Source organism: Cloeon dipterum, chromosome 2 (genome assembly GCF_949628265.1).
Source record: "Cloeon dipterum chromosome 2, ieCloDipt1.1, whole genome shotgun sequence".
Classification (NCBI taxonomy): Eukaryota; Metazoa; Arthropoda; class Insecta; order Ephemeroptera; family Baetidae; genus Cloeon; species Cloeon dipterum.
The window spans coordinates 11,909,036-11,922,907 of record NC_088787.1 but is presented as its reverse complement, the minus strand read 5'-3'; the positions used below and the strand labels follow the sequence as shown (position 1 = coordinate 11,922,907).

Genomic DNA, 13,872 nt, shown 5'->3' with positions numbered 1-13,872 from the left:
AGATCTCGACATGAGGAATCGAAATATGCCAAGAAAATATGTTCAAGCACTGTAAATTTTGGAGAAAATTGGCAAAATTTGAATTTTTACTGTAGGAAGGTCCTTTTTTATTATATTGCAAATTGTTGAACAAATTGTTTATCGATTAATTGTTTATGGCATCCAAAAATTCAAAATATTTTCAATTGTTGCCCTGTATCATTCCACTTTTAAAAAAAAATGGTGATTGTTTAAAGTTCGTAACCTAAAGTATTATACCCGAAACTAATGAATAATGGTTTCTGTAGTTTCCCACATTCGACGCTTCTTTTGTGAAGGCATTATTTTTCTAAACTAACATTGAATGAATGGTTTTCCCCATTCAACTTGTGAATGAACTAGCTTCGGCTTCCGGCCGAAAGGAAAAGCCAAAAATGGACGTCAGGTATGAGCGCCACTTGACTCGATATTCAAAAAAGCGTGAGCTTCCTGTCGCCGCAGATTAAATTGTATAAAACGCACTCAGGAAATTCTCTCTCGAGTCTGCCGCTTGCTTTTTCTGGACCATTTCGAGCCAGCTACTCCATCTCCATTTTAATTAATTAGCCGGTATATAAAATTGCGTTTCGGATTTTCTTCAGCCGCGCTGACATGTATTTTAAGACTTAATCAACGGCCTTGTACTTTTTAATTAACACAACGCTCAATTAAGAGAGGAGAAATGATTCAGAGGCAGCACAGCCAGAGAGCTCGTCGCGCCGCAATTTCTGACGCCCAGTTTTAAATGTTGTGAGCATCACAGGATTTGTCAATAAAAATGCTAATTCTTAACTCAAAAGTCAATTTGATTTTGAACAAAATTCCAGCGGAATGACTCAATCAATTTCAAGCAAAGAAATGAAACCTTTTCTGGGGAGCGAGTAGGTTGCCCGAAAAGAATTCTTAAAATAGAATTTGTCCGAAAGGAATTTCCGAAATGTAAGTTTTTACTTCTTCTGCGTTATGAAACAGCGAGTATAGTATGTAAGCAGAGTGTCTGTCTACCTGAAATATCGTTTCTTCTGACCACCTGCTTGTACTTTGTATAAAATACACTGGAAAATTCAATGATAGAGGGTTACATTTGATTATAAAATTATTACACGTATGTAGAGAGATAACACCTGTGAAAAGGGGAAAAAACAGCCAATCAATTTGGCTTCAGGGCAGCATATCTTTTCAGAGGGCTCTCCGTAAATTTGTAAACCGGCTATCCGTGTCTCCTTATTACTGTCAAACATTAAAAAAATGAATAATTTCGGAAAAATTCCATTTTGAAGTTTTGAACAAATTCTTTTCGGACAACTTGCAGCCACCCCTTTTCTAATTCTCTGCAAATGCAAATAACCTTCGCTGAACATGCGTCGGAAAACTGGTTTTTCGAGAGAATTAAAGATATAGAAACACCGACCTGACAAAAATCTCTATTATTTCCTCTAGCCCAGGCCAAAACCGGTAAAAACTACATTTCTCTGCGTCCAGATTTTCTCCTTTGCCAGCTAGAAGAATAAATAAAGCGCACACATGTGCTGGGAAAATGTGTTGGTACCTCTCACACATCAGCTGCTGCGTGAGAGTTATTCATAAAGGTTCTATTTTCGAGGCGCTAACTGGACGAATGTTTTATGGGCCGCGCCGACGCTTCACCGAAATAATTATTTGTCGCGCACGCTGGCGGCTTTTGCAAACTTCTTTATATCATCAGCGGACACCCTCTGGGCCGCGAGAGAGCAGAAATAAAACTCTCTCGCTCATGTTGTGACACTCGGCGTCACTTTTTGCGTAAATGCCGCTTCTTTTATTCCCGCCAACTTGTCTCTCGCCGCCGCGACCGAGTAAAAACGGCTTTATTTACATTTCTAACCGATTGCCGGGATGAGTGAATTTGCTTTGAAATCGATCCCGCCGCCGCGCACGGGGTGAATATAAATTATTTTGATGAGAAATCTTACCGAAATGAGAAGGCTCCATTCGCAACGCACAAGAGTCCACCCACTTCAGGTCTTGCACTGCTCTGCTGCATCACTCAGGGCACAAAATTGACCCTCACCGCACTTCACTCACAATAACATGACCTGCGAACAGAAAAATATAAGTTTTTAAAGAGTGTCGAAAGAAAAACCTAGGACGATATTTTTCCCTCTAAATCTTAAGCACTGTCCGAACTGTTTATTTTTCTGCACTTATTCCCTGATGGTCTTCTCAAGCGGAGTAAGTACGGAATAAGCGTTAAATCAACAAAGCAGCAGGCGGACCTCAGAAAATACTGTCCTTCTATGGAAGAAAATTTAAAGTAATGGAAGCCAATGTTACCAATTAAAGTACATAGGTTCAGGAAAACAAAATTTATTTAAATTATTGACTGCAAATAGCTAGAAACCAACATATTGATTTTTGTAGTAATCTCTACAATCCGATTTTTCCCAATTGCACAAATGGAAACAAATTGTCCCTCCAACCATAGTGTAGCCCTGTCACAGGTACAAATAATAAATAATCTGCTCTTTTCTAAAAAGGATGAGGACCATTGTTGATTGAAATCGTGCGGAGATGACCCACGCAATGCAGCTCGTGTATCTCGCTCGCCGCACTGCACAAGCAGCCTAAACGGAAATGAATGGCATGGATTGTTGAGGATATGGGGAAACGGAGAGTCAAATCCCTCAAATGGTTTAGATACCAGACTTTATTGTTTTGCCTCGAGGTTGAACTGGAATTACATAAGAATTCAGTCAAGAAAAATGTCAATAATGCGTATTACAAATAAGAATTTCAGAAATTTATAAAAGTAAAATTCAACTAAAATTGTAAAGTAATAAAACATAAATTACACATTAAAATACAATAGGTAAATATAATATTATTAACATCACAGCAATAAAATGTAAATTGATTAAAACAAATCTTACCCCGGTAAACGGGTCGGGTCAGTTATGAGGCGAGAACAATATTAATTACACCAGGAATATTACAGGCAAGGTCAGCGTACTGCAAATTAATAAATAGTCATTTGGTATTTGAACTTTAACTCACTGCGTACAAAGTTTAAGATATTATTTTAAGTTTTCTTACGGGCGTGTGATGAGCACTGAGTTTCACTGGCCTTGCGAGCGTTAACACGTAGCTGCTTAACGCTCGGCTGATATATTGGGAATAATCACTTTATCACAAAACTAGCAGTGCGCATGGGCGCACAGGTGAACTTCAGGGTAAAGGTTAACACCATTAGGTGGAGGCACTACACTAGCCCCGGGGTGGATGACTGGAAGTCTACGTAGGTTTACCAAATCGATCAGGAAGTTTGATGGTTCGACCAAATCTAGTCTTCGTCGCTGGTTGTCGAACAACAGGGGCTTCAATGCGAACAGTTTTGCGAATAGATACTTTTGGTTCAGATGCTTTTGGTTGCCTAATTGATGGAGGAGGTCGAGCTGCAGGGGCCGAAGGGCCAGGTTGAGGCTCAACTGGAGGTTGCGTTGCAGACTGAGGTGCTGGCTGCGCGGACAGCGGCGCAGCAGGTTGAGGTGCAGTGGGTTGCGGCAAGACAGGCGGCGGTGCGGCGGGTTGCGGCACGTCATTTCTTCTTGCAGGCACTTCAACCCAAGGCGTTTCAGGTCTTTCGCGTGGCAAAATTGCTTCTGAAAATGCTGGTTTCAAGCGATCTATTGAGACAGTTTTGCTATGGCCTTTAAACTCGATGGTGAAAGTCTTCTCTCCACGTTCGAGCACACGGTGCGGGCCAGAATACTGCGGCGTGAGCGGTGCACGTTGCTCACATCTCAACAGAACATGTGTTGCTTTTGCTAAATCAGGGTGCACAAAGAACTTCTTATTGGAACTGTGCCACACAGGTTGTGGGCAAAATTGTTTAAGGTGACTTTGCAGGCGTAACAGTATTTCAGTTGGAGTAAGCTGGGATTCAGGTGGAGTGAAATATTCACCTGGCAACCTGATGGATTCTCCATACACTATTTGTGCGGAAGAAAAACCTAAATCTTCCTTCAAAGCAGAACGCAAACCCAGCAGAACAGGCGAAAGGGCTGCAGACCAAGTAGTCGCATGGCACGTCAGCGCGGCTTTCAGGGTGCGATGGAAGCGTTCAATCATTCCATTTGCTTGAGGGTGATATGCGTTAGTGTGTTTGATTTTGATACCTGCTTTTGTGGCGAAAGAGTGGAAGGTTTGCGAGGTGAACTGTCTACCCTGATCGCAGACAAGTGTCGTCGGCAGACCAAATCTGCTAATCCATCCATCCTTTATTGCTCGAATAACTGCTTCGCTGGTAATAGTTGACAGTGGGACAACTTCTGGCCATCTTGAAAATCGGTCAATCATAGTGAGACAATAGCGAAAACCTTCAGAGAGCGGTAGCGGACCAATAAGGTCAATGTGCACGATAGAAAAGCGGTCTGAAGTAATAGGAAACGAACGTAGTGGAGCTTGAGTGTGCTTCGTAACCTTTGACTTCTGGCATTCAAGGCAATTCCTTGCGAAGGTGAGACAATCCTTCTTCATTTTGGGCCAAACAAACCTTTCTGCAACCAAGCGTGTAGAGGCCTTGCCACCAGGGTGTGCAAGGTTATGTAGACCATCAAATGCGGGTTTTCTAAATTTCAGCGGCAGGAAAGGGCGAGGTGTTTTCGTTGAAGTGTCACACCAAATTTGGTCTTCAGAATTTTCAACGGGAAACAACTTCAGCTTCAAAGAGCTTGATGGGCCGAGATACTGCTTCAGTTCATTATCGTCCTTCTGTGCGCGTGCAATAGCTTCATGAGAGAGTGCGGCAGGAGCAGAGACAGCGTCAACACGCGATAGCGCATCTGCGACGATATTGGCTTTTCCAGGGACGTATCTAATATCTGTACAGAATTCCCCAATAAATTGCAAATGCCTGATTTGGCGAGGTGTGCAATCTGTTCTATTCTTCGAAAATGCAGAAGTAAGAGACTTTTGATCCGTGTAAATCACAAATTGTCGTCCTTCAAGGAGGTAGCGGAATTTCTTCACAGCATCGTAAATGGCGAGCAGCTCTCGATCATAAGGTGCGTAGTTCTTCTCTGTAGTAGATAGTTTTCGACTATGAAATCCAAGGGGCTCCCAAATATCATTCACGCACTGTTGGACGACGGCGCCTAAGGCGATGTCTGATGCATCAGTCACCAGCGCAAGCGGTGCGTCGTCTTTTGGATGTGCAAGGCACGCTGCGCTGGCTAACTCGACTTTACTTGCTTCAAAAGCGGTTTTAGCAGTTTCATTCCAAGTTAGCGGTTCCTTTTTGCGTTTCTTACCGGCAAGCAGTGCGTTTAGAGGTGCGAGAGTTGCAGCAATTTTCGGTACAAAGCGCCGATAATAGTTTAGCATGCCGAGAAACCTAGCCAATTTGTCGGCGGTCGCAGGAAGAGGAAATTCTCTGATTGCGGCGACACGCTCTGGAAGTGGAGTAATTCCTTTACTGTCCACTCGGTAACCAAGGAATTCAATAGAATTTGCGCCAAGCACACACTTCCTCGGATTGAGGACTAGACCGTGCTCGTCAAGGCGCTTGAGCACCTTTCTCAGGTGATCTTCATGCTCAGCAGCGGACGATGAAGAAATCAATATGTCATCAATATAGCAGAAGACAAAGGTCATATCGTCGAAGATCTGATCCATCAACCTCTGGAACGTCGCAGGAGCGTTCTTCAACCCAAAGGGCATGTAGGGATACAAGAATAGACCAAACGGAGTCGTTACAGCGGTCTTTTCCACGTCAGCGGGTGCAACAGGAACTTGAAGGTATGCACGTGACAGATCAAGCTTCGAAAAGATGGTACAACCAGAGAGTGCAGCAGTACAATCATAGATGTATTTCATGGGATATCTGTCACTTACGGTTCTCGAATTGAGTTTTCTGTAATCACCGACAGGGCGCCACGAACCGTCCTTTTTCGGCACTAAATGCAAAGCGGAGGCCCAGGGGCTGGTACCTCTTATCACGTCTCCTTTTTCCTCCATTTTTCGAAAGAGTTCCTTAGCTATTTTTAGCTTGTCAGCAGGTAATCGGCGGCATCGCTCAAATGAAGGTGGACCAGGTGTCGTCACAATTTGGTGGGAAGTAGAGTGCTTTACGGGGCGCCGAACCTTTGGATCGCGCAACAACTCAGGAAATTCCTTAAGCACTAGGAGACATTTATTGGAAGTCTCAACAACTTTAATTGTAGGTTGATTATCTACTCGGCAGGTTCCCTTGGCCGTCAAACCAGTGGTTTTGTCAACAAGGGTTCCGTTGTCAAGGTGTACAGCAAGGTGGAAATGCACCAAGAAGTCAGCTCCTAAAATGGGAGTGTTTACGTCTGCGATGAGAAAGCACCATTGAAATTCTCGGCGCAGTTGCAGAGAAAGGGTTAGCGTGACAAATCCATACGTGTGGATAACGTTGTCATTAGCGGCAGTAAGTTTAAAATCAGTTTTCTTATGTACGCCAGGCACAAGAGAGCGCGGGATTATACAAAGGTCAGCACCTGTGTCCACGAGGTACGTGAAGGTCGTGATGGGATCAGTTAGAAATAAGCGGCATGAGCTATGGTTGCAGACAACAGCCGCGGAGTTGTGCTGCTCTTCTAGTTTCCCGGAGTTGGCTGGACAGCGTCGGCTTTAGGAAAATGCCGGCAACCTTCTTGGCATTGGCGAGCGCGAGCACCAAAACGATCGTGGTAGAAACAAAGTGAGGAGTCATTTGGCGCATTTTCCTGAGATTGCGAGCGGCGCGGGCGCGATTTACTTCTGCTGAATCGCCGACCGCGGTTGTTATCACCCTTTTTCGGCTGTCTACCGCGGGTGTCATCGACCTGACTCAGGTTGAATGCCTCTGTCATTGTTTTCATTGCTGCTTCCAGGGCGGCAAAACGCTGCTCGTAGTTCATGGCAGGGCGCAGCGCTGCAGGAGGAGCAGGCGCTGACGCAGCTGCTACTATGGCACGGGCGTCATTCACTTCTTGCGGTGGCTGATACTGATATAAAACATCAGCCTTTCTCGCAGCTTCGTCTATGTCCGGCTCGACTACAAGGACGTGACGCCATTCAGCTGGCATCGCGTCACGCCAAACTGCAAGCAAATCGGTTTTGAAAATAGGGTTTGCCAAGGTAGTTTCATCTGCGATGGTCCGGAGACGATTCAAAAATTCGGTTGGCTTCATGGAACCTAAAGGAATAGCCTTCATCCGTTTTCGGAGCGCGTCATAATCCTTTGGTCGGAGGTTTTCCAAAATCGCTGCCTTCAACTTAGTATAAGGTGTTTCCTCTGGCGGTCTGCGTACGAGATTCCCAGCTGCTTCTGGTAATTCGTCGAAAGGGACTGCACTTGCAAGCGTCAGGAACTTATCCAGTTCATCTTCCACTTTGTGTTGGCGGAACCTCCCTTCCAGGACCGCAAAGAATTTATCAGCGTGGTTGGTAGAGTATTCCGGTGGTTTGAAAAATCCTTTGGAGGATTGGGCTGGTATTTCGTCTGGCATCCTTTCAATTGTCACGTCGGGCTGCACCAAATATGGGGAAACGGAGAGTCAAATCCCTCAAATGGTTTAGATACCAGACTTTATTGTTTTGCCTCGAGGTTGAACTGGAATTACATAAGAATTCAGTCAAGAAAAATGTCAATAATGCGTATTACAAATAAGAATTTCAGAAATTTATAAAAGTAAAATTCAACTAAAATTGTAAAGTAATAAAACATAAATTACACATTAAAATACAATAGGTAAATATAATATTATTAACATCACAGCAATAAAATGTAAATTGATTAAAACAAATCTTACCCCGGTAAACGGGTCGGGTCAGTTATGAGGCGAGAACAATATTAATTACACCAGGAATATTACAGGCAAGGTCAGCGTACTGCAAATTAATAAATAGTCATTTGGTATTTGAACTTTAACTCACTGCGTACAAAGTTTAAGATATTATTTTAAGTTTTCTTACGGGCGTGTGATGAGCACTGAGTTTCACTGGCCTTGCGAGCGTTAACACGTAGCTGCTTAACGCTCGGCTGATATATTGGGAATAATCACTTTATCACAAAACTAGCAGTGCGCATGGGCGCACAGGTGAACTTCAGGGTAAAGGTTAACACCATTAGGTGGAGGCACTACAAGGACAATAAAGCTCAACATTTTCAGATAGAGCCTATACTAAATAAAACCCACATAAATCCTTTGACAAAAATTTAAGGGTTCGTTGACGTTGACGGACTTGCCTGGAATTATCTTCATTCAATTTTTTTTTTTTCAAAATATTTAATGTGTCATTCATTCGTTCTTGGGAAAATTGCTATCTGTTTTGAAATGTTAGAGGTGAGTAGTTAAATTTGTGATCTTGAAGTGTCAAGTTGTCAAATTGATCTAAATAATGCTCATTCAGTTGCATCCATTTGGACTATTGGAAGTGTGGATTATGCTCCAGAATGGATGTTTTATTTACTGAAGATTGTAGTAGTTCAACAATAACCCTACAGCTTGAGAACGTGCAAGTTAATTTTTTCCCTTTGCCCTGCACATTCCGCCCCTTTGAGTCCCATTGTGTCACTGGCGAGCGGATAACATGAGGTCTGAGTGTCCGCAGAATGCGAGAATAAACCAAAATAAATAAAGAAGATCTATATAGAGCCCGAAGTGGTCATCTTTTTCCGCGTCGGACCGAGATCGTTGATAGATACGCCAGAAAATCGTTGAAAATGTGCAAAGCCCAGCAAGTGGCAAAACAGGTACTTCCCAGCCCGTTGAGCTGTGAAAATTATGGAAACCATCAAATATAAATCTATGAAATCATGTTCATTAGTATTTTTAATATTGAATAGATTATTCTCTGCATATGTGACTTGCCATCTCTCGATCGGAATCAATAATTTATTTATTCATCTCTATCCTATTTCAAATTTCAGAATGATACACGAAAAATCACTTTGCTCTACTAAAATTAAAAAAAAAATACAACTCATATACACGAAATCAAAAATTAAACATGAATTATTGCCAAATTAAAAATGAAATATTTTATTTAAATTTTATTAATTAGTTTAAAAAAGGTTAAAATGGAATGTTAGTAATTATTTATTTAAAAAAATGAAATTTCATGTAAAGTTGACCTTAATTAAACAATTTTTTTCATGTCCTTCAGACCAACATTGACCCAAAATGCAATTTCTCGAATTTTACTCATTATACGCCTTCTTTTCTTTGCAAAGGAAATTAATTGCTTCCGGGATGAGAATAAATATGAAAATGTATTAGTGAGAAGATAAAAAATAGTTCTTTTGAGTCTTGAAAGTTATTTTTTATTTTTTCAAAAATTGCATATTTTCGAAAGGGGTCTGTTTAAAGAACCTTTAAAATTTTTATGGAAAAATAAAAATACCCAAAATTAAGTTAATTTATTCAAGAATCATCTCAGAAAAAAATATATTTTTCATTTTAATTTTACCAGAAGCGACAGCGTGAAACGCCACACACTGTTGGCCAGCAGCGCTGGGCTCTGACCAATCAGATTGTTTTTGCCAATTTTCTCCGAAATTTACAGTGCTGCACTATGTTTTCTCACATGATTTGGAATCCTCTCATCGAGATCTATCGGACAGCCAGACTTTTTTTTGGGGGAAATGCGAAATTTCAGAGAAAATCGCGATTGCACAATTCCTATTAGAATTCTCCATTTAAAACAATGCTAACTTTGAGGCCGATTTTCTCGAAAATTTACAGTGCTCCCTATCTATTTTTTTAACTGTACATGATCCTTAGGACCTAATCTGTATGTGTGTTAAAGGATTTTCCGGGGAAATTCACTATCAGAGTCCTCTTTAACATACGCATACTCCCTCAGCGCCTGTTTTCCTCTTTTTTTTTTTGCTCTTTTTTATCCCTTTCCTCGGACCGGGAAGGGCGCGCACTGCACTAGCACGAATGCTGAAAGCTGAAACCCCGGGTCCCAATAACACCGCGAACGGATAACATGGGCGCACCAGGCCGCACAGGGACCCAGCCCACTGAAGGGCCACTTGCCTCTGCACCAAGGACTGCATTGAAACGCTAGACATTCGTCCCGTGAAGCCAAATAACCCCTTCTGGAAAGGTGCAAACCAGCAAGTAGCGAGTTGCCTCCCAGCCCGTTGAGCAATTTGAGCATTTCGAGTCACTAAACTAACCACTTTTTGCAATCTCTGACAGTGGGTAGCCAGTATTAGATCTCAGAACTGCTCAAATAGCTCCCATTGCTTTGACACTCCTGAGTGTGCCTTAATAATGCGCAGTTCTTTTTAATATTTCCATAAAATTCATTATTTATTCCATTTTAGTGAAAAATAAAAATGGCGTCTTAGAGAAAAAACGGCTCTACTGACCACCGAGGTGTGCTCCGCGCTAATCAAAGGTTCAACAACAGATGATGACTCTAATGAGCAAGTGCACGCAGGTGGCTAGCCGCCTTTCTCGCGTCTTGTTCCCCGATTGTTGAGTGAATCGGCGCTTTTCAAGCTAGCATCGGCAGTCGCAGCTTTTTTATTCTATCCCTCTCCACGCGGCGGCGGCGGCGGCGCCGACGGTGAGTGAGCTCAGCGTGGGCCCTTAATTATAGCGCACAAAAAGTGCAGTCGCGATCCGCGACTCGACGCTGATAGTTTAATTAAAGGCTGCCGCAGCAAACAGCCGCAAATTGTGAATGGAGCAAAAAGGAAACAACTCTGCGCCATGCTGCTGCCAGAATAATTTTGTTTGACCAGGCATTACTCGGCGAGAAAGTTTTTAATCTATGTCGTAGTTCCTTTATTCAAAATTCGGGATATTTAGTCACCAAAAATATGTAAAATAATCTAAATAACTTTTAAGGAGTATTTAAAAATAATTGAAGAAAAATTGTTCTAATTTGACGTGGCCCTGCGCGTTTGGAATTAAATAAAACCACTGTAGCATTTACGAAGGAAAAGTTTTCCCAAGTTTAATGAAGCATGAATGTTACCCTCAGTTCCCAGACGGGACAGAAAGTTCATGAATTATAGCTGACCCTTTATTTGTAGAAATATGGAAAAATAAACAGCTTGCCACACACCGAGGAAACTGCATTTAAGATCTTCTGACAATTTCGACAAGCGTTTGATTTATTGGCACATATCAAGAAGCAAGAATGCATTTTCATATTGATGCTGCTGCCCTTATTTGTGCTTTGACAGATGTTATAAAAGTAATTTCCTCTCTTCTTTATTGCCTCTTAAGTATATCACAGTGGTCAATTCCGGCGGATCTAGTAGGTGGAGTTCCGCGGTGGATTAGCACCTGGGGCCGGATAACAAAGAAATATCGTTTGTATCATCAAAACACCCTCTGCGGCGGTGATCGCAGGAATGTTGCCGCAAACAAATTAAAGGTCGAGTTTAGTCCTTTAGTCGTTACAGCAGGCATGTTGCGTAAGTTCAATTGATTGGTTCGTTGGTGTATTGTTGTTTCCTACGTTCGCAAAATGAACAAATAATATAATACTCCCTTATTGCCTGTTATATGTTACCAAAGCTAACTCTATTTATAGCGCTTAAATCCGTTTGGGGGCTCTAACCTCATCAATTGAAATAAGAATTTTTCACCTGGTAGAAGATAAATAAATCGGTTGGATGCACTTAATCCTAGTTACCTTTTCCTTCTTAGTTTGAGATTTATTTGTAACAATACCTCTCTGCGTGGATATCGTTTTATTTTTAAAGTTGTATGTATTTTTGTCCTGGTTACGTAAAAATTGCGCATCGCTCAACAAACATATAACAAGTTTTCACTGTCGCGTTTGGTTGTTGAAAGTTGCGCAATTTTTCCGCTGCCAGGATGATTTGATTTTTCATTCAACAAACCATTGTTAGTTTCAAAATGCACTAAATTGATACGTCCAGACAGATAATTGGGAAAATGGAAGATAAAAATGGTGCTTAAATATTCATTAAAATTCTGAATGATAAAATGAGTTTGTGAAATGTTAAAGAGGTGATAACACTTCCAATAGGAGCCAAGCAATATTCCTTCTCTCTTTTCTATATACATTAGCAGTTTAGAAAATAGATTAAAATCAAGTCTTGCTCTATACGTGCGGGCGTTGCGGGGTTCATGAAATTGAGCCATTCGGCGCGCCTCGATCGACGTTGCGGCGGCGGCAACGACGGTTCGAGTAATAATATGTTCCGCCTAAACGAAAATCCCTTGGGCCGTGCTCCACCAAAAAGAGTTTTTTTATTTTTTTGCCTGAGAGCACTGTCTGCTGAGCCTGGATTATGCAAGTTGTGTGTCGCGCACCGTCTATACATACATTATGTATAGAGCAGCGTTTCGTTTCTTGCGCCGCGAAAGATTTTAAAGAGCAAACCAGTTTTTGCTGTTAATTCCTTGATCAGGCCCAGCCCTTTTCATCAGCAATGCTGATTACTTTGCGCCCTGCCTGAGCGAGCCGAGTGAATTTCGACCCGAGACACACACACACAAACACACACCACGCACGCCTCTTCCTTTTTAATTATGCTGTTCGCCTGAGAAAAAATTTCAACGCAAGAGACACAGTGAAACATTTTTTTAGGGAAATAGATTTACAATTCATTTTTATCTAGATTAAGTTAAAATTGAAATGTACAATCGTTTCCTTAGAAACAGGGTCATATAAAAACCTGTTAAATATATTTTTTTCCAATTTTGCAAACTTTCGGCAATTGTTTTATTTATTTTATTCAAGCGTACCAATATCAGGGGACTCCCTTTTAGACCTTGAGGAAAACTACAATAGCAAAATACCATTATTTGAGAGGAATGGATGCATAATAAACTATCTATAGTTGCACACACACAAAATCCAAAAAGACACATTCCTTACATTCTGAGACTGGCGGAAGGGAATTTAACAGGTGAGTCATGGTGTGTGAACCATTCATCACTAAATTACCCTCTTAGACAGGATGTTGCAATCCTCACAAGGAATTTAAGAAATGCATTTAAGTCGGCATTTACCCCACATTTTGCTATAGTTATAAATGATTTTATTTCCAGCGAAAAATGACAAAAATATTCTAAGTTGATTTAAAAATACAGTTTCCTTCGGTTTGGAAAATTGTTTGTTCCAGATTTGAAATAATCAGTTTATGATTTCTGAGAAAAATTAACTGTTCCCCTATATAGGATTTGTTCCATAAATAAAAACTTAACACTTCCACATTTTCTGAAAGCTAATTAAATTTCCTGCTTTATTCATGTAATCAAATATTTTTTCAGATCCAAAAATTATAATCATTAAAAAATCAAATTTTAGTTCCCTTTAAATTTTACCAGTGTGTCCTAATAAAAATATAGAGCTACATAGTCCATGAATCGGCTCAGAGAATTCGAAGAAATAGACAACAGTCATTAACGAGCTATCCGAAATTAGAACTTGATATTTAAGCATTTTTAATTCATAGATCACAATTGGGGTTTTATTTCACTGTAGCTAGATGCCGTCGAATTCAATGATTTCTAGGTGATCTTATTATCATCGTTGACAAATGTTAGAATTCACCAGTTGCGTAAGCCCTTAGTGTTCAAAGCCACCAACAGATGGCGTCACTGTTTAGATTTTGTAAAAATTTAATGTTAAGACACTTCCGCTGCGATTTCAGACTCAATCCTGCCACTGTGCATTCTTCATTTAAATGTGCTTTATTTTGACGCCTTAAAACCAAAATAAGTTCAGCCATTCTCGCCGTAGAAAAATTGAAAAAGGTATCATATATCAAAAAAATAGTTTTTCTCGATTCTACGGCGATTGGCTGAACCGATTTTGGTTTTCAGCACGTCAAAATCAGCATTTCAATGCAGTCCTCGGTGCGGA

The 13,872-nt window shown here is 41.1% G+C and overlaps 2 protein-coding genes across 2 annotated transcripts in view; both read right to left on the bottom strand.

The window, feature by feature from the left end:
• Positions 1-13,872, bottom strand: part of LOC135935562 (transcriptional activator cubitus interruptus-like) — a 74,417-nt gene that overhangs the window by 45,043 nt on the left and 15,502 nt on the right. Inside the window, exon 2 of the mRNA XM_065477994.1 lies at positions 1,971-2,093. Coding sequence (XP_065334066.1) covers positions 1,971-1,989 — 19 coding nt within the window. The 5' untranslated portion in view covers positions 1,990-2,093. The remainder of the gene's footprint in view (positions 1-1,970; positions 2,094-13,872) is intronic.
• Positions 6,071-7,511, bottom strand: LOC135937492 (uncharacterized). The gene is made up of 2 exons (XM_065480644.1): positions 6,779-7,511; positions 6,071-6,138 (listed from the first exon to the last, which is right to left on the bottom strand). Exons 1-2 carry the CDS (start codon positions 7,509-7,511, stop codon positions 6,071-6,073), a joined length of 801 nt encoding a protein of 266 aa, XP_065336716.1.

Excerpts from the sequence above, each read along its gene's own strand:
- LOC135937492 (XM_065480644.1), bottom strand. The coding sequence starts at position 7,511 with ATGCCAGACGAAATACCAGCCCAATCCTCCAAAGGATTTTTCAAACCA. Across the intron at positions 6,139-6,778 it reads CGGTCGGCGATTCAGCAGAA|GTTCGGCGCCCCGTAAAGCA; the intron begins GTAAATCGCGCC and ends CGCGATCCAAAG.